Source organism: Zosterops lateralis, assembly GCF_965231275.1.
Source record: "Zosterops lateralis genome assembly, chromosome: 4".
In the NCBI taxonomy this organism is placed as follows: Eukaryota; Metazoa; Chordata; class Aves; order Passeriformes; family Zosteropidae; genus Zosterops; species Zosterops lateralis.
Genome location: NC_139765.1, coordinates 60684290 through 60709210, shown reverse-complemented (window position 1 = coordinate 60709210; position 24921 = coordinate 60684290). Strand labels below are relative to the sequence as shown.

The window sequence follows — 24921 nt, the reverse complement described above, 5'->3', positions numbered from 1 at the left end:
TATTTTACACTATAACTCTTTATGTCAAAGGAGCACCTGACTAATGGAAAGAGAAAGGGGTCATGACTGTGAGCCCGTTGGTAGCTTATACTGGGAAACCATGTTAAGAGTAGATCATAGCAGAAGGTGATGGAGCAAGCCATCATCAGTGGTCTCTACTGATGGTCTCTGCTTGCCAGGACAGATCAGTTTTATCTCTGGAGCAGAACTAGATTTCCCTCCTTCCAGCCCCTGAACCATAGGAAGGGTGATCTCAAGGATTTTGTCTGTAGATTCTCAGACATAGGCAGGCAGTTCTTTAATATGTCAGAGAATGCTTGCTGGTAGTGAGAAAGGAGTAATAAACTTTTCTGAATATATCAGAAGACTTGGGAAACACATAGGAATGATCTTTTTAAGCTATTTACCTTGTGGTAGCACCTGCAGGTCCTTCAAAATGCTGGTTCTTCAGTGTATGAGGTACTTCATACCACTCCAAATTCTACCTGAGCTGATGATAGTGGATGATAGATGAACACATAGTCAACAGGGAGAACTAAGAAAAGGGTAATTATCATACCAAGCATAGTTGTAAGATACAAACTACTTAATTACCAACAAGGATTTTGTAGACAAGGAGGTACTTAATGTAGGAATTTAGAGGAGGAAAAGTAGGTATTTTAGGGAAGCTCACCTGCACAAGATAGAAGAAGCAAGAAGCTACATGACAAAGAAAGTTGGACCAATATGGGAATGCAGCTAGAAAGCAGGACTCAGAGCACTGCTCAAATCATTACAGAAGTAGATGTGCTAACTTTGGTAGGCCATAAGCCCTGGCAGCAAAAAGCAGAAACCTAAAGGAAGCAAGAGATAACGGTGTGCTTGGGTGTGCTTTGGTATGCTTTGTTTATGAGAAACCATGCAAGACTGTGCATGCCTGTGCAGGTCTGTGCTAGCCTACAGTTAAGCGATGTTACTAAGAAACACAGATATGGTTGTTATGGTTGTTATTGCTTAAGCAAGTAGCTATTTTTAGCTACAGCTGAAAAGGTATAAATACTGAGCTCTGAAATCAATAAAACAGCTTCATGCATTCAAACCACGGAGTCCACATCTCTATCGATCGCCGTCAGACCAACGCATGATACAAGTCTTGCTGAAAGTTCCCTGCAGCCAGATATTTTCAGTGAGATGTTTTTGCCTGGGAGAGGTGAAGAAACAACGTTTCAATATACCACAGCCACAGTCAATGGCCAAATGACAGCAATGTTGAAATGACACATAGCTCTTTCTGTGCTGCCCCTACCACTGAGACAGCCTGGAGCTGGTGATGGCACTGGCTTCCTCCTTGTCACCACAGCTGTCAGAAGTGCCACAGTCTGCCTTGTCAATCACTACCCTCCATTGCTGCTTCCACTCCCCTCTTCACCTCTCCTCAGAAGTGCACTGAGCCCATTCCTGGTATCCCTACTGGTATCTAGCAGGTTAATAAAATTCCAAGTGTGAAGGCTGGACAGGGGTTAAACTGAATTTCTGTAGAAAAGACAAGATTTGATCCCCTAGGGCTTTATAAAAGAAATCTCTATCAATCCACCTCTGCTCAGAATTAAGGAGAGCCGCATCTTTGCTCCTTCCTTTTTCCTTGATGGGGTCCTTTGTAAGCTGGTCATTGAGCAATGCATGCCTACCTGGGATTTTTAAAATCCCAAGCAAAGTGCTCTGTTGTGTTACTTATTCTACTCCAAGAGAGAAGTTGAAGTAAGTAAGCACAAGAGATGAGAAAATAAGTTACCCATATACATATCCCAGTTGTAAGTCTCATCACATAAGAAGACTGTGACTACAATACAACTAGAGAATGAGACGTATGAGACACTAAATACTGGTATTAATAGCCTGGCTAAGAGGAAGTCTGAGACAGGCTGGGATTGGGACATGACACACAGGATATTAAAAATAAGGACAAATCTACGTGTTGGAGTTAATGAAAATACCTCCCTTGCACCAGTGCTTAAAATAGAAAAGAGGGTAGAAGATGACATTCTGACTATGTCAGAAAAGACTGATAGCACAGATCTGGCCTGGTTTTTTAAAGCGATTTCCGTAGGTACAGTGCAGGTTTTGAATAGCACTCGAACATTCCCGTGTCCTGGGACCAATGTTCGATTAACTCAATGTGTTCCAGGCGCGGCGGGGGCTCAGCAAGGCCTCCACCTCGGCTACACGATTCCCTGCCTTGGCTACAGCCAAAGTCTTTTGGAAATTAAACTTTTGTTCTGCACCGTTGCAGTTCTTCCGTAAATCCTCGCCTGCCTACCCTGGACGCTGGGCAGGGAGCCTGGGCAGGCCGGCCGTGAGGGGAGAGCAGGGAAGAGCAGGCGGGAGCGCGGAGGAACAGCGCCCCACCAGGTACCGCCACCCGCCCCGGCCCCGCTCCCCTGGCCCGGCCCCGCTCCCCGCCCCTCACCAGGTACCGCCACACGCCCCGGGCCCCGCTCCCCGCCCGCCCTCAGCGCTCCGGGCCCGGCCGGGGGCGGGCACAGCCGGGGCCGCCTCCGCCCGCTCGGGGCTGGGCCGGGCTCGGCTCGTTCCCGCCTCCGCTCCCGCCCCGCCGCGCTGAGGCCCGGCCGTCCTCCCGTGCCGCCTCCCGTGCGGGTAAGTGGCTCCCCCTCGGCGGCTCCTGCCTGGCGGCGGGCGGGGCCGGCTCTGCGCTCCCGGCCGGAGGGTTCTGCCTCGGGGCAGCTTTGCCCCCAGGGGCGCCGGGCTTTCCCCCGCCGCTCCCCGGCGTGTTGCCGGCAGCCCCGCGGCAGAGCCCTTTCTCCGGCCCGGTGCCCCGCCTGCCCCGGCCCCGGCGCGTCCTCCCCCCGTGCCCCGGCGGGCTGGGCGCTGCCAGCGGCTCTTCCGGCCCTGCCCCGACAGCCCGGGCCCTGCCGGCGGCTCCTGCGGCCCGGCCCGGCCCGGCCCGGAGCGCTGTGGCGGCGGCTCGGGGGGCCCGGCCCGGCCCGCGGGCTCCGGGCGCCGCTGCCCTCCCCGCCCGCGCTGCCCCCGCCGCAAGGGCCGGCCTTGCTTGAGGCGCTGCTGCCGCACCATCGCTCTCCCCTCGGCCGCCCACGTGTCTGGTCTGATGAGAAAGCGGCCCCGTGCCCAGCGCTGCCCCGCTCCGGCCCCGTTAGTTCCCTGCAGCCCCCGCTGTGCTGCCTGACAGGGACCGGGCCGGGGGTGATCAGTCAGTCATTGGAGTTCCTTGTTGTGGAAAATCGAGTGTTTGTAGTAGTGAACTCAGTCTCCGTTAAAACAGTGAAATTGCTGCGGAGTTGATGTTTATGCAGATCCTGGCTTTTATGGAAACACCTTTTAGGAGAAGGCCGAGACAGTGGAGCAGCTGTGATAAGCGCCTCTCACAGTAATCTGCACAAGCGAGGCCATGTGTGCCCTGCCCGCTTCAACGTGCTCTTTTAGCCAATTATCCTGCAGAACTATCCCCAGTGATGGATGCTGTTGGGCACAGGATAGTACTTTGTAGTATGTGAGTCACTCTTCTGCTGTGGGAATAGTCTGTGTGTGATCATTTCAGAGTGTTTGTGCCCAGCATCGAATTTTTCTAACAGTTTGTATAATTCAAAAACGAGGTATTACAGTGTTATTTCAGAAACATGAGATTTCTCTTGTTACTGTCTTTGGCAGATGTTTCAGAGGATTTCACTATGCTGAGTGCTGTTTTGTTTGCTATGTGAAGATACACACAAGCCATCTAAAAGCCTTTTCTACTTCAATGATTTCTAACCCAGCCTCTGTAAATTTTGGTACATTGGAAGAGTATGTGGAAACAGTTGTGAATTGCTTCACTTGGCCATGACTTTTATTTATTGTTCCTCTTGAAAGAAGAATTTTATCAACTTTTACTGGAAGACAGACTAAAATTGGTGCTTTCATCTTGAAGGTACATTGTTTTGCTAGTTGTTCTGCTTTCTTGTGTGTGTGTCTTATCACTCTTCAGACCATTCATAGACCTAATTTTCTAAATTTCTCCTCATTTCCCTTTCTTTCATTTATTTCTGTAGCATGCTTTTTCAGTTCTTCATTTGAGCAAAACATTTTAGATGTTTCTAAAACAGTCGTTCCTGCTTCCTTACCTTAGGCTGGAGATCTCTTCAATGGGGAGTCCAGGCCATGAAGTCAGCAGTGGCTGCCAGCTATACTCTTTAAAATTGGATAGATTATGCTGTTTAGTGGCTGGAGAAATAATACAGGGTGATGTATGGAGCTCTAAAATACTGCTCTCTGCCTAGATTAATTTCTCAGTAACAGTTAAATCCTATTAGTTTAGAAACTTGGTTGTTGCTGACAAAATTGACTGACCATGGGGAATTTAGTTTATTACCAGTTAACTTTTAATTACCAATTGGCTAGTGATATACAAAGAAGACCACTACTTAAACACAGACATGGGGAAAATTCCTTTCTTCCCCTTTTCTCTTTGGCCCCTGGGGTTATGCTCTGTCCCTTGGGCAAGGCAGTGGTAGTGCGGGAGGTTGGGGTTGGTATGTGGAGGTTTCTCTCTGCTGCTCATTTCTTCTGCTCCCATGTGGGTCCTCTCCATGGCCCCCTCAAGGGTGTCCCTGTCCCAGTGTGGGCACCTCCACAGGCCCCGGTCCCTTCAGGGGTGTCCCTGCTCCAGTGTGGAGAGTCTCCTTCCAAGAGTGCATCTCCAGCTGCAGCCAAACCAGTTGTCCTCTTTTCCACCCTTCCCTGTGCCTTTTTAACCACTCTGTCACATGCCTCCTCCTGCACTTTTTTGCATTTTGTTGCTGCCACTGGCAGCTTCTCCTTTTCTCAAATAAACTGAAGGGAGGCACCGTGTGCTCATCCAGTGAGTTGGAGGATGGCAGGCAGTGGGTTCATGGAGCCAGCTGGAACTTGTTGCTGTGCACTACATACAAAGGACAAAGCAGGCAGCAGAAGGTCAGACAAGGAAAGCTCTATTTTATTTTTCTGACTCCATCTTATATACATTTTGATCAGAGGGCCAAAGATTGGCTATACAGGTTGCCACCCCTCTGACCTCATTGGTGAACATCACCATCAATCACATTTCTCCTCCCAGAGAACATATATGTAAACACAAGTAGATAAATTCTAAAAATATACATTGTTTTCATGAAGGTGTGTGAAAATCTTACTGCAAAGATTCAAAGACTCAAAAGCAAGAAAATTCAGGGTGACAGGAAGTGGCCATGACCTACATGGAGCAGTTTATGGCCTCCTCCTGTACGGCCCCTGCTACCAAAACCTGCACTTTACCCCAGTACACTCCTGTGCCAGTTCGGTGATGCTGGAAGAAAGGTCTTATCCATGCCTAATTATAGGAACTCAACTCTCCTTTTATACACTTAGAAGTAAAAACAAAGTTCTCTCCTGTAGCTTGCTAAATAGCAATAATGTGTTGTGTCACTAGGATGGTAATACTTTTGCAATTGTGTTTATTAACATGTCCATCTGAGCAGTTGTGTTTGCTCCTGTGTAACTGCTGATACCTGGGTCAGGGGCAGCTGCTTTCTCTAATTATTGTATTCACATATGTTTTCATAATTTTTTTTTCCCATAAAACTTTCTCAAAGAGTTGGTTTTCCTCTTCTTTTCAGCTCTGAAGGCAGTGGTTCTGCTGACACAAAGGTGGCAGCTCTGAGCCCTATTCCGTGAGTAGTGATGTTCTTCTCAGAGATTGTTAAATTTCTTTGTTGTTTTGTTTGTCTCGCTAATTCAGTGATTTGGGTAGCTAATCCCTCTTACCTTTTGGGCTAAATTGATGCCACTTTGAGTTGAGAATGTGTGTCATTCTGTGTGTTGGAAGAACACAGAAAAGTAAGACATGAGATTTCAAGTTTGGGGGAACTCAGCCATTCTCTCTCTCAGTCTTTGCAAGATGGAATCTTGATAGAAAAGGGAATAATTGAGAGTAGTCATGTTTAAGAGAAGGCTTGAAAACAAACAGTTTCTAAGTCACCAGACTGCTGTTGACAGCAGAGCCTGTGTGTGCACAGGCCTGGAGGCAGCCGTGGTAAGGGTAGGCAAGAGTGGTTATGGTATGGTACTGATTCTTGCTCTGCTGTAGTCCAGCATGCATGCTGCCCTCATAATTCCTTCTTTCTCCCCAAGTACATATTGTTTCTAAGTGTTCAAAGTGTTTACTTCATGTTTAACTTAAATGCAGAAAGTTTATGGTTTTCCTGACAAATTGCAGGGGGCAGAGTCCTTGGAGTGAAGTGACTATGTATTGATATTGCTCTTAGCAGACAGAAAATAAGCCTTTCTTCTTTTTTCTCAGGGCTTCCTATCCTACCCTGTGCCTTAAACATGGAAACTGTAGAAATGAACAGTGTATCCTTGAAACGTCCTCGCTCTGAGGATGATGTGGCCAATGCAGATGAAATTAAAAGACAGAAGATCCTGGAGAAGTCTAAGGCAGGGAATGACTCTGGGCAGAGTATTGAGACTGTAACAGAACAGCCTGAGGACATGAAAAGTGAAATAGTCCCCAATGAGGAAAGTGAGGAGCAGGAAGAAGAGGAACTAGAGGACAGTGATGAAGATGGAGATCCAGAGAGCTTTGCAGACATGATGAAGCATGGACTGACAGAAAGCGATGTTGGCATAACTAAATTTGTTAGCTCTCATAAAGGGTTTTCTGGAATCTTGAAAGAGAGGTAACTCTTTGTCTTACTGCATTTGTTAATTCCTTGTGTAACACAGCTGTAGTTTTCCATTTTCCTTTTTGGACTCACAAATTGCAGCTGGATTACATGAGGTTCATTACTTTTTTACTGCTGAGACTAAAAGGAAGGTTTAATTTGGGACTTTTCTAGGTTGTGGTGTGCTTGTTCATTTTTGTTTGGGTTTTTGTTTGGTTTGGCTTGGTTTTGTTTTTTTTTTTAATTTATTTTCCTGTCAAATGGAGCACTGACGAAGGAAGCTGTGTATGAGTAGAGATACATGATTACACTGACCTTTCCTGTTTCCTTCACTCTCTGGCAGCAGCACACACAAAACCTTACGCAGTACACCCACATTTTGCACTTCTCCTCAATGCTGATACAAGATGCTCTGAAAAGTGGCATTGAAAACATCCTTCTTTGGTTCTTTGCTTTGCTCTGATTTTTTTGTCCTACTGTCTGTAAGCAAGTATAGTTAGGCTTTAAGTAATTGTCTGCTCGGCTGTAAATGTAATATCATTACATTGAAGTGAGTTTTAAAATTCAAGATGTGGAATTTATTATATACATACATTATATATTTAATAAGATGTTTGAGGTTTAGTAGCTTTTTAAAATGAAACTTACAGGTTTTTAAAATTAAAGAATACTTTTGAATAAAACAAAATGCAAATACAAAAGCTCACTGAAATGAGAATCACCGTTTCCCTGACTTAGCAAAGCAGTTAAGGTTGCTTTGTTTACACACTGAAAAGTCCCTGTGTTTAAATACTGGCTTCATATCTAGATAATTTAACATAATAAAATGATATATGCATATTATGTATGTATTTAATCTTTATGTGCAGCATTAAGAAGCTAGTGTAATCCTTCTCTGGGAAACATAATTTGTGCTGAACCTTCTTCTGGGAAATCTGCCGATTTGGTTGGCCAATTTTCTACCATGAGGTAGAAAATTTGTGGGTTTGTGGGGTTTTTCTGGATCCTAGTTTTTAGCACCTATTATTAATTCGTTCTTGGCATTTTTATGGTACCATCACTAGCATGTCTAGACAGCTACAGATAATACAAGAGAGGACACATAACACTCCTCAGGAGGGAATTCTACCAAAAGCTGTATATCTGCACAAAGGGATGGCAAAAGGGGGCTTGGGGGAGGTACAATAGAAAGCTTCCCATGGTGAAGGTTTATTCATCTTTCAACATAGATGGAATAGGAGTTTTCTCTTTTTTCCCCACTTTGCCAGCAAATGCTTCTTAAAAATCATTTAGCAGTTGTAACACAAACCAACTGTGCTCTGTTATAATTGAGCTGTTTTTATTATTAGACATGAGCGACTGGATTGAAAATGTCACAGTAAAATTCTTTCTTGCTGTCATAGAGTATGCAGAGTAACTTTATTTGAATGATGTTCTTTACAACTGAATAAATGAAAAAAGCTTAATTTGTCTTGCCTTCTGTAGAGTGGCTAAAATGCACTTTATTTTGCAGGTTATTTGAAGTGACAGAGATAATGCAGTAGTTAATGCAATGCAGTAGAATCTTAATTGCCAGTAATGACTGGGATTGAGGATAAGCATTACTGATCTTTTCAAGCTAGTGAGAAAATGACTCAGAATAACTACAGTAGGTGTTTGGTGATCTGCAAAGAAGTCTGTCTGTGGATATGTATTCCTGTGGTATCCTTCTGGGGGGTGGGAATAGGTACAGTTTCTCCTGGTTAAGTTTGTTTAATGGGAATCGAAGTACATGAATTCAGAATTCTTCAGCAAATTCTGCTAACAAACAGCTTTTTTAGGAAAGGACTTTATGTGATGTGGGATTTTTATTACAAATGTAATGTATGTTTCTTTCTATCAGATATTCAGACTTTGTTGTCCATGAAATAGGCAAAGATGGACGTGTGAGCCATTTAGATGACTTCTCTGTTCCAGTGGATGATGAGGTAAATTTTGAGGTAAAGATTTGGTAATGGCTGTGCTTCTTAACGCTCTTTAAGCAAGAACATTTAAAGACTGGAAATTGCTCCGTGAGAGTTATTGGATTTTTGTTTTCTCTCCCCAAATATGTATTAGGACCCATCAGAAGAAACATTTACAGTTTTGTCAGAAGAAGACAAGCAGCGATTAGAGGAGCTCCAGCTTTTTAAGAATAAGGAAGCTAGTGTTGCCATAGAGGTAAAAACTAATAAATGAAATGAAGTTTGGGATGTGTAAGTTGTCACTTTGATTTTGGTGAGACTGTACACAGTAACTTAAATATAGGTTTTAATGCCTGTGGTGTTTAAATTATCTTGCAGTATTTTGGTTTCCTGTCTAGTATAGTTTTAAAGAATAAGCAGGTTTACATAAAACATCTATCTGGATGAAACACTGCTTTCAATGTAGGTCAATGTTTAGTGATTTAATAGAAAAGAAGATAAATATTATCTTCTGTAACAAGAAAGATAAGAAAATAAAATTAAAACCTTGATATTTTTAAACATTTAAATATTCCACATATTCAAAGAATAACTATTGAGCTAAATTTGGGACACGGAGATGAGTAGGATTATATCTGGTAGTTTCAAATAAGCATTCACACATTAAATAATCTTATCTAGTTAATTTTTCCTTTAAGGCACCCTGCTCTTTTGTATTAATTTATTGGGTTTCTGCATGTATGTGTATTAACACAGGTAATTGAAGACACCAAAGAAAAAAGAACCATCATCCATCAGGCTGTGAAGTCCTTGTTTCCAGGACTGGAGACTAAAACAGAAGATCGAGATGGAAAGAAATACATTATTGCTTATCATGCTGCTGGGAAAAAAGCATTGGCAAGTGAGTTTCAGTATCACAGCAGATGGGCAAAGTAAATGCTAAAATTATCCCCAAAGTAAAAATTGTTAGTAAGTACTTCAAGTGAGTGTGCTTCCTGATGTAGTCTTGCTTCATTTTTTCCTTGTTTCAGCTGATAGTGTGCATCTTAAATGATTAGGACCACAAGAAATATTTTAAATTTAAATTTCTACTTTTTTTCTTTCCAAATAATTGATCCAGTACAACCATATTAGAAGAGAGAACATTATCTTCTACTTCAGTGGGAATAGGCAAAACAGAAGCTTTATTTTCAGTATTTTTTTGAATTTAACTTTCATGATCTTAACTGTGTGTGTAAGCGTACATTGTGGATGTAAGAGGTTGTAGTTGGAAAATGTATATTAGATTGATAGAGGGTATAATCTTGATTGTCTTGAATATTCATGACAAAATTCTCAATTACTTGAACAGAGACAACCATCTTCTTGTTTTCTCAGTTATAATTTCATATAAACATAGTTTATTTACCATGGTCATTACTTCTGCTTCCAAGGCTAATTACATTTGCAGAAAATGATCTTTATTCATTATAGATCGCAGTTAATCTTTGGAAATAGTCATGAAGGAAAAGTAATGAAGGATTTCCAAAATGAAGTGTTATCCACTCTAATCTTACAAAATACTGTTTTGGATACTGGGAATAAATTAGCATGTTTTACATCTTTTAATTTTATAAAAATTTGGTGCTACTGTAAATGTAGAGGATTATCTACCTGCAGAATGGTGCACATTTAACTAAAGATACTTAAGTTTGGTTTAAATTGGTTGCATTCCTCTGTCATTTCAACCTACTACAAATGATGGTATGTAAACCTAACCCTTTAATTTTAAAGACAAAGGAGTTTGAGGAAGGATAAGGAAATAAAGTAATTTAAAATGGGAAATAAAATAATTTCCCCTTTAATTTAGTTGTTTAAGGCTTGTTGTAAGCAAATATGGGAATGTTGTATTTTTATTGGTCCAATTATAATGTGTTTATGTGTCATATTTAATCATGTTTAGAAAATGTATGTTTGCATGCTTTTTGCATGGAGTATGTATACTTATCAGCGCAAAATTCTCCTCAGCCAGTTTTGTTCTCTGTTGGTTTGTAATGGTTTTTCCTCCACCTTTTCCTTCTGCTGCCTCTACTCTTTAACCACTGTTACAGTCAAGTGGATCTTGTTAAGCTGATTTAGGGGATACTATATAAAAGAATTTAAGTATTTGAAATATGCTGAAAAGAATTTAGTGGTCTGTCTCTAGGATTAAAACATTATGTGGAGCACCATGTTGTAGAGAAGTATGATCTATTTAAACTTGGATTCCCCAGCTGTCATGCTGCAGGCACCTGTGCATTTGTTGGTGGAGATGTGTCAGTTTCTGTGAGCGTGTGCAAATGCTTATGAATGTAAGATTGAAGTTCTTTTTAGTCAGGATTATATTTATCTTTCTTGTTTATATAGCCACAAACATGTCTTAGTCATGAATGGGCTCCCCAGGCAAGAAACATTTCAGAAGTGTAGAATATTGGATTATTAGCTGAGATACCTGATTACTTTTGTTGATAACATAAAACATTAGCAAACGTGCTTCTTAAAATTTAAAATCAGAAGCTGCTTTGTGTCTATAGTTTGTTTACCCTCCAAATACTTAAAATACTGTCTTACTAAATTGTCAGTAAACTGTTGTTTCATCATTGTCCACAAATTAAGTTGGTTGCATCTCCAGTTGAAGCTTTCCATATGTTCACTGTTTGCCTCTGCACGATTCCATTCCATAATTGTCTAAATTGCTGTCATCCACCACCTAACTGTTGGATGCTCCCTGAAGCATAAACAATCCCATAACCATGAACCTGCATGTTCACCTCTAAAACCCCTTCGACAATCTAAAAATTAAATGCTACTCTTTTGTACTCTTTATGCTCTGCATTGGGACAGAGGTCAGAACTGCAACAGGTAAGAGATGTTGACATTTCATACTAACAAAAATGAAATGCCAACTATTACGACCTCCTAAATAGCAACAGGACTGGCCAAACTTGCAACAATTTCTTAAAAATCTCTACACATAAGTATTACTTAAAATGCCCTGAAACAGCCAAGAATTAGACTTGTTCTACTTCTTTTTCATAATGCAGTATAGGCAGTATTCATTTGGTGCAGAGAAAGTCTGCTAGTAATGAGTGACATGAATTATCAATTTTGACAGTTTGTGTTGACAACTGTGGTAAATTTTCCATGGATTTCAGTTAGCCAAGCCTTTGCTCTTCAGCCTGTATTTCAGACACTACTGTCTGTCTTTATATAACTTTAAAAGCATTTATCACACGCCCTGCTATTAAAAAAGAGCTTCCAAACTTTGAGTTTCAGCAAAAGGTGTGGAAATAGAATTTTATTGTCAAAAAATGTAACATGACTCTGTAACACAGCAATAAGGACTGCAAATTGTCCCACTGTTCCACCTACCCAGTTGAATGCTTTGAAGTATTGGGTGAGGAATGGTTGAGTATCAGGACTGTGGCTGCAGCCTCCTTTGGATCGGGTCATGGCTGTGATGCCCAAAGCATGAGGAGCCCATTGGTCTGTATGGTACCTACAGGATCCTTTTAGTGTAGTTTAGATCACATTAGGGCTCACTTCTTGAACAGTGTTGAAATGACCATTTCAAGATGTATTAGTTAAATATAAAGAATGGTTCCAGCTGGAGAAGGTTCTCCTTTGTAAATTGAGCTCTGTCTTACTCTCTTCCTTTCTATTGCTGAGATCTTTATGGAGAACCTTGCTCTTCCATCTGAATGCAGTGTTTCGTTGAATGAGTTTAAGAGTAGTGGTGGCTCAGAAGGGGAGACCAGCAGGAGCATGAGGTCTCCAGTTCAGGTCCTGCGAAGCTCTGTGGGAGTGGGGCTTGTGGTTGGAAACTGATGGTGCAAGACAAGTGATGCAATAATTCTAAGTGACTAAAACCTCTACATACAGTGTTTTATACTGTAGCATCCAAAATTATCTTTGCAGAAGTATGTGCATGAATGGCAGCTTCTCAAAAACAAGCAGGAATTAAACATATTTACTATCTGTGTGGGATTTCTGGACTTTATTAAACCAATGTGAAAGAAACCCCAGTATTTCTCAAGAACTTCCTTCCTGCATTGGTGTTTGTATATTGAAATAAGGCTGGCTTTTTCAGTAAGCTTTTGCTGTTATGAAAGATGCTTATGCCTTTTTTTACAAAACCAGGTATGTCTCCTTAGTGGCTAGCAAGAGGACTTAAATAAGGGACTTCTTATTTAAAATGAAATGAATTCTGGAATTTAAAACAAAATGAATTCTTAGTTTTGTTTTGAAATAACAAGAAATTGATAAACCTCAGAATTGAAGGAACCTCAAATTGGTTGCTAAACCTATGTTGAATCAGTCTCCCTCCCATTAATGCTATTGACAATGGATTATTGGACAGTGAAAGTTTTATCTCTGGGGCTTTTTATGTGCAAAGAAAAGCTTAACAAGTCATTGACAATTTCCTTCTCCAGAAAATGTCAAATAGTACCACAGAATTGTAAATCAGTTGTTAGACTTGGGACCTGAAGTTATTTCAGCCTCTGGCCTTCTCTAAGCATGGCACCATACCTGCCATGGATTGTATGTTAATGTCTCTGTTGTACCAGATTTCTTGCTCCCATTGGATTTTAAAAAGAGCCATCTTAAAACAGTTTTTTGAGTGTGATTTTTTAGGGTTTTGTAGTGATACAATTCATCCTTTTGCACGAGACACAGAAAAAATACTACAGAAATAAAGAATATGTCTGTACTATAAATAATAATGATAGTCTTCCCACAAACAGGCCTCCAGTGGTACTCAACTATTAATTATAGAAGGAGCTAAAATAAATGTGGTGGAGCTTCTGTTGCTGAAAGTCAGTATAATGACAACGTTTTTGAGAAATTTAATCAGGTGATACAGCAATTAAATGACTAGGGTATATTTTCAGATAATTTATGAGAAAGGAACTGTAACTCTTTCATTCAGGATTTTCTAGGTGACAGAACTGATTAAAGAGAAGTTTACAGTCCAGTGTAAGGGGACGTCTTTCCCAACATGCTTTGCAACTTTTGCTGTCAGTAATTAACTTTCCTTTTCATTTTTTTAAAAGCAGATGGAAATTAGCAGAAATTGAATCTTGCATATTTAGAATAAATGTAGCTGCAATGGCAAACACATTAATTTTTTTAAAAAGTGACACTTTAACCTTTTTGCTTTTAAAGATCCAAGAAAGCACTCTTGGCCAAAGTCTAGGGGAAGCTACTGCCATTTTGTACTGTACAAGGAAAACAAGGACACTATGGATGCCATCAATGTCCTATCCAAATTTTTAAGGTAAGGCTGTTTCTGCCATCCTGGCTGGTGTGCAGCCCTCCCCCTCCATGTTTCTTGATGCTGTAAATGCTATGCTTCAGAATTATGTAAGAGCAACACAAATGATTGCTATTTTCTAATTTGTAGATAGTTTAAAATGAAAAGTTACTTAAAACATCAAATTTAAAACTTAGAAGTTTTGTGAGGAGGTGTGAGTGGAACAATATGAGCCTAAGAAATGTTAAAGACTTCTACTGTTTCAATGGAAAAAGTCCACAATTGACATTGGCTGATCTGAGAAAGACTTGGCAGCTGAAAGCCTCAATGTACGTAAGCTGAATTAAAAGCCATTTTTTCCCCAGTGTGTGAATATATGCAAGTTTGTTATGAACCTGTCAGATATTGTTGTGATGATATGCTGATCGGTTCCTAAGCAGTTACAGTTGATAAACTGTTGTTCCATGTATTAATTTCTCCATGGCAACACAGGCTTAGTTCCTTTCACCCCATCAAGTGCAGAAACAAAAAGATTTGCCAAGGCGTGACATGAACGCAGTGAATTGCAGAGGAAGAGTAGTTTTAAAATTGGGTCAGTTCAGTGATGTACTCATAGGAAATTTCCCCACTTCTCCCCTTCTTTTCCCTTTGCCTCTCTTGTCCAAAAAAATTTGTAATCTAGACTGTAACCAGTGAGCCTACTTAGTACTGGTATTGAGAACAGAATGGCAAGAGCATAGTTAGGTGGAAAACTGTATGTGATGGCAATCCTGCTATCCCCTGGAGCCCTTAATTGGAATAACTGGAAATATTCCATCTAACACACAGACTGTAAACTACAAAGTAAAAAGAAAAGGAAATTTTCCTCTCAGGGAAAGGAGTGGATCAAATTTTAAATTAACTTCTCATACTCTTTTATAATGTTCAGACATGGTATTCAGACAGACATGTTTGAAGTTTAAGGAAGAAGTGGACATGATTTTTTTTTTTTTTTAGTGGAGTTGGTGGCTGTGCATTTGTGTATTGAGAGAATCTATATAAAGAAGTACTTCGAAGTTCATATTTTGAAAGCACTGTTGTGTTAAAAGTGAATTATCTACATAAAATTAAAACAGAGAAGTTTCCTTGTGTTTTATGTACTCATGGATGAGATTAGAAAATGTCTCACACATGTCAAATTGTAACCCAGTTCTGAGGAATGTGGGTATATTTTTCTATTTTTAATTTATAAGATTAATAATTCTAGGCAATTATGCTGAAAATTATGTTTGATCTGTTGCTATTTAATATACATAATAACTGTTGCTGTTGCTTTTAAGAGTGAAGCCAAACATATTTTCCTACATGGGAACTAAAGATAAAAGGGCTATAACAGTTCAAGAGATCGCCGTTCTCAGGTAAGTAAAAGTGCAGTCCGGGGTATTCGCACTTCTGCTGTGGTAGCTTGGACATCTCACTGAATAACTGAAAGACCCAGTGACACAAATGGCAGGTTCAGGTCCTGACCTTGTAAAGCACAGGTGTTAATGAAGGTGCCACATTCCTTTTGTATTCTGTGATTACTGCTGATATTTTCAGTCAGTGGTGCTCTGAGTCACAGGCTGGTTACGTGTACTTGGCCGAGACAGTGGGACAGATTGCCTACGTGCTCTTAGGCTGCTTGGATCTCATGCAACAGCAAAAACCCAGAATGACATGGTGAAAATAATGTCCCACTTCCTTCCTGGCTTTTGTTTCCCCCTTTCTACAGCAAGAATCCTATTTTCTTTCTCACTGCACTCTCTGAACAGTGCCAGAGAAGGCTAACACTGCCCTTGCTCATCTGTGAGTAGCCAGAAAGAGCAAAAAACCAAGGAATTTTTCCTGCCTTAATCTACTCCCTTAAGTCACCTTCTAAGAGAAAATAAAATTTATTTTGTCATATTCTAAAATAATTATATGGTTTCTGGGCACTTTAAGTTGGTGTTAGATCCATAACTGAGAATGACAGACGTCTCCGAGTCATATATTACAATATCATTTTAGCTGGCTGGAATATCCTGCCTGCACTTCCTTTTGCATCTTTTTGAAAACCACGATCCTTGAGTGAGGAATTCACAGCTTAAAAGCCAGAGGTTTGATTAAATCCTTGTTAAAAGGAGAGCATCCACTACTGAACTGTTCATATATTTTCTCCCAGTGTTCTGTATGTATGCATTAGGCACGTATAAGAGGAAATACTGATTTGTGAGAAACCCCAGATTGGCATTGCTGCGAGGCAGCTTTGCACAGTGGTAACAGTTAACCAGATATGGAGTGTAGCCATCTCAGGTGCTGTTCCCTTTACTCTTTAAAATTATCACATTCAGTGTTGTGTCCAAAACCTTCAGAGTGCTTTAAGTGTTGTGTGGTGTCTGCTCAGTGGTGTCACAGCCCCTGACTCTCCTGCACAGGAGAGGGGACATTGCCTGCTCTAAGCTGAGTATGCTGTCCATGCTGGTTCATGAGCTTCACTATCCTGGTAAAATTTTAGCAGAAGTGTCCAAGAGCAGCTTGGTGATGCAAAGAACAGGATATGGTTCCAAAAATACTAGCAACAAAAATGGCAGGTATCAGTGACAGATTGGATTCCATGTTCCTTCATCTGCACTAGGCATACACAGCAGCTAATTTTACTTAACTCTGTATTTATGACTGTGCTAACTGGGGTATATTGATGAAGTAGTTACTCAAAAAACACTCAAAGTTCAGCTTGTGGAGTACAGTATACATCAATACTGCAATATACTTTTTTTGGAGTACGTATTTTAACGTAGATTTGAAAAGGCAGTGCTAACAGTCTGTCACAGTATACATTTTCTTTTGTATAAGTACCCTTAAGAATAATGTATTATCTTTCTTTAACTGTTTCATTAAAGTATTTTCAAAAGCCAACAGTAGAAAATTGGGGAAAACTAGGCTCACTGTTTTTCATTTTGTAATGGCAGCATTTCTGTATTTATCTGCTTTTCTAACCATAGGTTGGTCACTGTTGTCTGTTCCTTTTTAGAATCACTGCACAAAGACTTGCTCATTTGAATAAATGTTTGATGAACTTCAAATTAGGAAATTTCAGTTACAAGAACCATCCACTGAAACTGGGAGAACTGCAAGGGAACCATTTCACTGTTGTTCTCAGGTAGTGTGTCAGTAGATATTTACATGGTTCAGTTAGAATTTTTTTTTCTTTGAATAGATAAGCGATATCAGTGCAACTCGTGTTACAAAAAAGAAGTCTTGTTGGCAGGAGACAGTTGAATTTGATTCATGCTATATAATATTGATGTTGAGCTTTAATATAAGGAACATCTCAAAATAGAATAAACCCTTAATCTGTCTCTCTCTCTATATATTTTTTTTAATGCTAGAAACATAACAGGAACTGATGACCAGATAGAGCAAGCAATGCATTCACTCAGGGAAATTGGATTCATTAATTACTATGGAATGCAAAGATTTGGAACCACAGCTGTTCCTACTTATCAAATTGGCAGGTATGTGTTGCTTTCATCCTCCCTCCCTCCCTCCCTCTTTTTTTTTTTTTTTTTTTTAATTTTACTCTTATCACCATGTAACTTAATGTATTTTTGGGAACATTTTTCTAACATATTGCCTGTACCAGTTTTAAATTTAGATTCAAGAAAGATCTTGTTTCTGAACTTGCTTCAGCAGTTATCTTGCATAATAGCACTACTTTTAATATTGCATAAGTCTAAACACTAATACTTATTTTTTCGATAAGTTTGCTAAATCCCTTTAAAATAGATTTAGTTAGTTCTTAATACACTTTGCTATTTGAATCCTAGAGCCATTCTACAGAACAACTGGAATGAAGTAATGGATTTGATATTAAAACCACGACCAGGAGGTGAGAGCTGAAAAATGACACATCATATGTTTCTGCCTCTTCTCCAAGAACTGTACATTTAGGAAAAAATTAAGCCAGTTTAGCAGTGGAGAAGCAATCTTCAGACTCTCCTTTCTGCCTCACTTTCCTTGCTGTGTAGTTTCTTGCAGTGGGGCTGAAAAAGGACCTGAATACTTAGTGTCTGCTCAAGCTCCATATGAAGCCTTCCAACCTCAAGTGTCCTGTGATTCTGTTCATGTCAAATTACCATGACTGAAACATTAATTTTTCAACTGTTTTAGTAAAAGGTGAGATGTATGCTTTTTTTGATATATAGCTAAAATATTTTTATTTTACATCCTTGTTCTAGCTGAAAAGGGATACTTAGTCAAATGCAGAGAAGAATGGGCAAAGACTAAAGATCCAGCAGCAGCCCTCAAGAAACTACCTGTAAAAAGGTGCGTGGAAGGACAGCTTCTACGTGGACTCTTAAAGTATGGAATGAAGAACATAATCTCTGCATTTGGCATAGTGAGTGTAAAAGCTGGGTGGTATTTACTTGAATAAACATTCTTTTGATAGTATCAGGACAAATTTAAAATACACTCATTGATGCTTGATGAGTAGAAGGTTAAGTTTAAAAATCTTTACATTTATCCTGCCTTTTTGCTGGAAGTACTGCTGCGTAGTGACTGATGACATCTCTAATTAATGTATGCATAATGAGCTTTCCAATTCATACAACAATCTCTCTGGTATGTGGGAAGCAATACAGTTATACTTAGTAGCTATGTGGATCTGAGGATTGTGCAAATGTTCGGTTTTAGTCTTTTCCTGTTACTTTAAAAGTATAAATCAAACTGGTGGTGGGCTAATGAATCAGCCTGATATAGAGGTGATGGACTCACTTGTCATTTTCAAGTGCTGTAATCAAGATCAAGTCTTTGGAGAAAATACCTCATCACTAGCAAACTACTGGGCCTATTGTAGGATCTGGGGAATAATTTCTTGTTTATGAAGAAGATAATTAGAATAACACTGTGCTTTCACAGCTGCAAAGTTTGCTTAAGATTTCAGGAGTTTGAATATGAATTCAGTGTTTTATAATAGACCTGTATATTTGACCTGTAGAATTAAAAAAAAAGTGGGGATTTTTTTGGTAAATTTAAGCACAGTTCTTTTTTGTGAAGATTTCAAATGTATAAAAGCATTATTTCTTCACATATCCTTTTCTCAAACAATGAAAAAAAATTAAATATGTATACCAAGAAATTGTTTAAGTCTTTTTGCTGGACAAGGTAACATTTCAAATATACACCTTTTTGATTATGATTGTCAGAAAAAACCAAAAAATATATCTTTCTAGCGTTTAATTTTTTTTTCTTTACCTCTAGATACCAAGAAATAATCGTTTGATGTATATTCATAGCTACCAGAGTTATGTGTGGAATAATATGGTGAGCAAGAGAATAGAAGAATACGGACTTAGAGCTGTACCAGGAGATCTCATACTTAAAGGAGGTAAAATCAGACAAAGCCAGTGATTCTGTGTAGTTCAGATTCCTAGGAAAACAAGGCATGTAGCTGTTTGTCTGATACTGCTTACATAGTTTCTTTTCTCTCACCCATTTTAACCCAGTGATATCCAAATCCATTGGACTGTTTTAGAGAAATTGTGCAAGGAGTTGGAAGTTAGGTATTACACTTACATGAGCTATTTCTTAGCCTGTCTTTTCAAATAACTGGATAGGGAAGAGAGACTATGGAGGACTGATTATTCTCAAGAATGACCTCAAACCTAGTTGAGCTATAAAGAGCTGTGGAAAGATGTTACGAAGTTTTAACCATAGAAGTTTCTGATTGCATTAGTATCTTGTAAAGCACAAGCTTCACTCAGTTAAAACCTTCTTCACAGGTATTTGCTCTGGCATTTCCTACAGTATTTCTCCTTTATGGATGCCTGATACATGGAAGGGAGCTGTTAATCTAGCAGTCCTTACTTCATGTAGCTTGAAGTCACTGGAAGCTAGGCTGTGATTCTGCCAGTAACTGTGACAGCCTTGGAGGCTGTTACTTCTTTTCTTAGAAATGTTGTCTGTTAAGTGGAGATAAAACATGGTTATCTTTCTCAGAGTAAGCTTACTTCAATCAAAGGCTTAATTTTAAATTCAACTGAAGTTAACTGTCACAGGCATCCATACTGGTAACTTCATTTTTTTGTCCTGACTGTAGCCACAGCTGTTCACATTGAAGAAGGAGATGTTGATAACTACACTATCCATGATGTGGTGATGCCATTGCCTGGATTTGATGTTATTTATCCAAAGCATAAAAGTAAGTCTGACTGTTAACTGAAATATTTACTCTGAAAACATAAGTCTGCTTTAAGATTGTTCTTAAAAGGAATATCGGATCTACTCAACCTTGGTGACTTTTAAAGCAGTGCATCATTTCAGATCTCTAAAACATTAATGCCAGCCTTTTGTTGCTGCCAGGGTGCTCTGCTCAGTCTCCTTCCCACTGGGAATCCCAGATGACAGCAGAGCAGAGTTTCTCACTAACCTGTACCACTGCAAGGACTTAATCAGGTACAGGATTTTCTCCCTGATGAATTTCATGAGGTTCCTCTTGGCCCATTCCTCTAGTGTGCCTCAGTCCCTCTGAATGACAGTCCTGTCCTTGCATGTATTGAATGCCACCCCAGCTTGGTTTAGCCCACAGATTGGTTGGAGTAAATTCCAGCTCTTTTCCGCTATTTCACAGGACACATCTCAGTTCCTTGAGGAACTCTGCTTTTAGATAGATCTGCAACCAGTAGTGACTATACTTTGAGATGCTGAGCCAGACAGCAGTTACCCACTTACCAGTCCACCCACTGTAATGTTCTAACCTTGGGCACAAAGATGCTGTGGGAATACAGCATCTAAAGCTTGCTAAAGGCAAGGCAGGCAACAGTCCCTGCTCTCCCCTCATCCACAGGTGTAATAATTTCATCATAGAAGACAGTAAGGTTGGTGGGTTTTTTGGTTTTTCTCTTCCTTTTTCTCGCCCTTATTAAAACCCCAATCATTGTGTGCCTAAAGAGGATTAACTCCATTATTTTTCCCAGGGACCAGAGTGAACCTGACTAGTCTGTAATTCCCTACTTATCTTTCCTGCTCTTTCTGGAGTTGGGTGTAACACTTGGTTTTCTGCAGTTGTTTGAGACATCCCTAGATCTGCACAATCCCTGAGACGATAGAAAAAACTTCACCGTGATGTAAACCAGCTCTCTCAGCCTGTATCTTCTCTCACTACTGGTAGTCCCTCTCTATCTTAACCTTGCCTCTAAGAAGAGAGAGCTGGGGCACTTTGCTGGTCAAAGCTGAGGTAAAAGAGGCATTGAGACCATCAGCCTTTTGTCTGTCACTAGACCAGCTGCCCCGTTTAGCACCAGGCCTTCACTTTCCTTGTATTCTTTCATTCCTTATGTTGCAGCAGAACTCTTGTTGGTCTTGATGTCATTTGCTGCTTTCAACTGTAGCTGAGCTTTGACTTTCCTAACACCATTTCTGTGTGCCTGGACAATGCTGGTATAGTCCCTCTTTGTAGCTGGCCCTAGGTTTCACCTGCTCTGTGTTCTTATAGGTGAGGTTAGTCATGAGTTCCCTGCACGTTTTCCTCAATATTGCATTGACTTGTACTTGGTTGTCAAATTGTCAACTGATTTCTCTCTGCTGCATTTTAATGAGAGAGTAATGGGTAATCTGGCCTTCTATTTTTAATTATTTTTTTTCCATATACCTGAGATTAGTCCTGTGAAGTCTAGATAATTGGAAAGCATATATGAGATGGTGTTTAAATGTCAATAAAGTATTTTGTAAATTTTATTTTTAGATGGAATTTGATGTGTTCTTTGTTACTGCATCTACTAATCAGGGTGTAGAAGTAGACAGGTAATAAGATTTGCAGTAATTTTAAACTTCTGTCTAGCATTTATCCCATATATGCTGAAAACTACTAAATGTAAGGGAAGGGAACAATCCTTGAAAACAGGCTGTTTAAATTGGCCACACTGCATTCTCTCCTATTAAATATTTTCCTCTCTTTCAGTTGGTGAGGCCTACAAGGAGATGCTGGTAGCTGACAACCTCGATATCAACAACATGAGGCATAAAATCAGAGATTACTCACTTTCTGGAGCATACAGAAAGATTATCATTCGGCCTCAGAATGTCAACTGGTGAGTGGGAGCATAAAGGAAATTACACTTGAATTGACAGCATAAAGTTTATTGAAGTTCAAAACAACATGAGACTGATCCATGGGACATCCATACAGACTGAAACATAGGTAGAGAGGAATCTCCCTGTACTTTTCTCATGTTTTTAATGCAGCTGAAGTGGAACCATACCCTTATTTCTTCCTTGGTTCTCTAGTTCTGTGGTGGAGGAATATGAAACATCTCTCTAGTTGTCCACTCCTTGCAAGGGCTTGCCTGAACACTTCAAAGATAATTACTTATGTTGAAACAGTGATAGATAATATTCGAAACAGGGGTTTTTTGTAGTCTTACTATGAGAAGGTTGGTCTCCAATTCCTGTCAATCAGAAAAATTTGTATCACTTCAACCTACTAAATCACTGTTGTTAGAGATAGAGCCCAGTTTTCATATGGCAGCTAAATAAATACCTTTTAAACAAGGAACTGTACAAATGTGCAGTAAGACATGATCACTGATGCATAGAATAAAATATAGAGAGTTTAGGAGGAAGCACAAAATTACAAATATTTATACACTTGAAACATCAGCACTAATGAATATTAAGCTTATCTACTTCCAAGTTAGTTTTTCAGCTTCATGGTTACATATGGGATTTCTGTTAAATGAATGGCAGAAATCGCAGAATGTGTTTAAGCCCTTTCAAAGTTTGGATGACTGTTTGAAAGGCTTCACTCCTACTCTTAGAGCTGACTCCGTTCTTCCCTTAATTTCATGAACTATACTTCTTGTATAGTAGGAAATTCTGGCAACAATCGAGGGCAAACAGATGGATTATGCAAAGAAACTTCTCACTAAATTACAGTTGTCTTTTAATAATCTTCATAAAGTCAAAGCATAAAGCTTTACCTGTTTTTTTGCCTAATTCAATTTCAGTTGTAAATGCCAAATTGCAATAATAATAATAAAATAGTATTATAATAAATACACATTTATATAAGACGTTGTAACTTAAATAATTTAAAATAATAATATATTTTATGTATATTATGAAGGGAAGTTGTTGCATATGACGATCCTAAAATCCCATTATTTACTACGGATTTGGACAAACTGGAAGGAAAACCATTACCAGTTCTCCCTGCAGGTAAGTTGACTTTTCTGCTGGTTTGCTAAATGGAATTTTGATCTGGCTGTTGCTTTCAACTGCTACATATTGAAAGCTCCTTTAAGGAAGGGCTTTCATTTAACTATTAACTGTTAAGCAATGGTAACCATGATCTCTAAAGCCAAGTATCTAAATAAGGACCCTAATTTCTCAAGGGTGTAAGCCATTCCTCCAGCATCTGCATTGACTGTTACATTTTCTTATAGGCATCTGTAAAATCAAGTAAATGCTTAGCAGTAAATGCCTGCAACTACCAAAGGTGGAATTAAATCACAAGTTGTCTATATACTGAGCTTGTATTATTGGTGCTGAACACAGATGACTCAAATGCTTAACTCTGGTCACAAGCAGTTCTGACATTGCTTTTCCAGAAAAGTGAAGGCAGGCTAGGAAGTCAGTCTGAAGGAACAAATGTTGGCTTTTAAAAGAAGAAAACTCTGAAATTACCCCTTTGTGCTGAGAGAAAATATTAAAAAATTGTTTCATTAAAATTTTCACTGTGGATATAAACAGGAATGTGATGGTGTTGGTTGTTGTTTTGCTTAATGGGCTGGGGAAGTTGGTTGTGGAAGCTGTTAGTCCAGTTTAGATGACATCCAGAATAAGCATTATATATTCCCTTAACCACTTGTTCTTGCTTTTTGTCTCTTATTCCTTCTGATAGATGGCAAATTCAGGGCACTAAAGATGGAGTTCTCCCTTCCCCCATCCACGTACGCTACCATGGCGATTCGAGAAGTTTTGAAAATGGACACAAGCATAAAAAACCAGACACAACTGAATACTACCTGGTTGCGCTGAATGAACTGCAAAATTACTTAATTTTAACAAAGCGTTTTCTTATTTACATGTTCTGTACAAATCTTTAAAGAGTTCACAGTAAGAGATTTGTATTTTTTAAAGTTTTTTTAGTGCTAGCATTTAACTTCAGTAGTCCTTTGCAAGATGGTGACTGTAATATAATGCAGATTTTAGTGATTGGTGCTTTTTACTGAGTGAGTAAGCTGCTTGAGCTGTAATGTGAGTGTGTCCTTAGAATTGAGCTTATAATGGCATCGGACCTGGAAGAATGTTTAGCTTGCTTTCTTTGGGCAAGCACTGAATGTTTTTATGAGTTCAGCCCACCTTGAAGTCTTTTCAAATACAACGAATTACGTGGAGAAAGATGAATTACAACAAAGTTAAGACACTGATGAACATGGGTATTGCTGGAGTTTTGCTGGTAGCGTTTGCACTGATGCAGATTCTGTTAGCAAGGCTTTTGTGTGCTGTAAAGCTCTTTTACATAGTTCGACTTTTCATTGAGAAAATACTTGTATTTTCCAGCTAATACCTGTACCAAAGAACAGGTACTAAAAATAAATTAACCTGAACCCCTGACCGTGTAAGTGCTGCCTTTGCGCCTGTCCATTCCCCTTTGGCAGGGAATGAGGCGGCTTCCTGTCGGGGAAAAACAGACTGCGGAGCTGTTCTAAGGCGACCTGGCCTTTTCAGCCAAATGCAAAGCCTGTGTTGGCGGTCATGTCGCCGGCCAGGGCGGCTGCGTGCGGAGGGGGCGGGGAGGCCGCGAGGGGCAAGGCCCCGTGTCCCCCGCAGCTCGGAGCGGGATAGACCAGCCCCGGGCCCTGTCCCCGGAGCACGGTGGGGATAGAACAACCCCGGGTCGTGCCCCTCACAGCTCGGGGCAGACAGAACAGCCCCGGGTCCCCGGCAGGGATCGGGCCCCACGGGGCGGTGCCGCGCATGCGCCCCGCGCTCCCTCACCTGCGGCCCCGCTGACGCGGCGGGGGCGGTGCTGTGGCCG

The 24921-nt window shown here is 40.0% G+C and overlaps 1 protein-coding gene across 2 annotated transcripts; it reads left to right on the top strand.

Moving 5' to 3' along the window:
• Window positions 1-2450: 2450 nt before the first annotated feature.
• On the top strand, window positions 2451-24485 carry PUS7 (pseudouridine synthase 7). Of its 2 annotated transcripts, none has more exons than XM_083858919.1 (17): window positions 2451-2634; window positions 3664-3919; window positions 6305-6683; window positions 8551-8647; window positions 8766-8867; window positions 9368-9512; window positions 13796-13907; window positions 15203-15280; window positions 16912-17040; window positions 17270-17395; window positions 17708-17769; window positions 18119-18279; window positions 19143-19269; window positions 19981-20082; window positions 21841-21970; window positions 23005-23096; window positions 23782-24485. In XM_083858919.1, the coding sequence occupies exons 3-17, from the start codon at window positions 6334-6336 to the stop codon at window positions 23916-23918; spliced, it is 1950 nt and encodes a 649-aa protein (XP_083715045.1). In that variant the 5' UTR covers window positions 2451-2634; window positions 3664-3919; window positions 6305-6333; the 3' UTR covers window positions 23919-24485. The 2 variants fall into 2 exon arrangements, with proteins under 2 accessions (XP_083715045.1, XP_083715046.1); XM_083858920.1 differs by having other exon boundaries at window positions 2452-2634; window positions 8551-8635.
• Window positions 24486-24921: the final 436 nt, after the last annotated feature.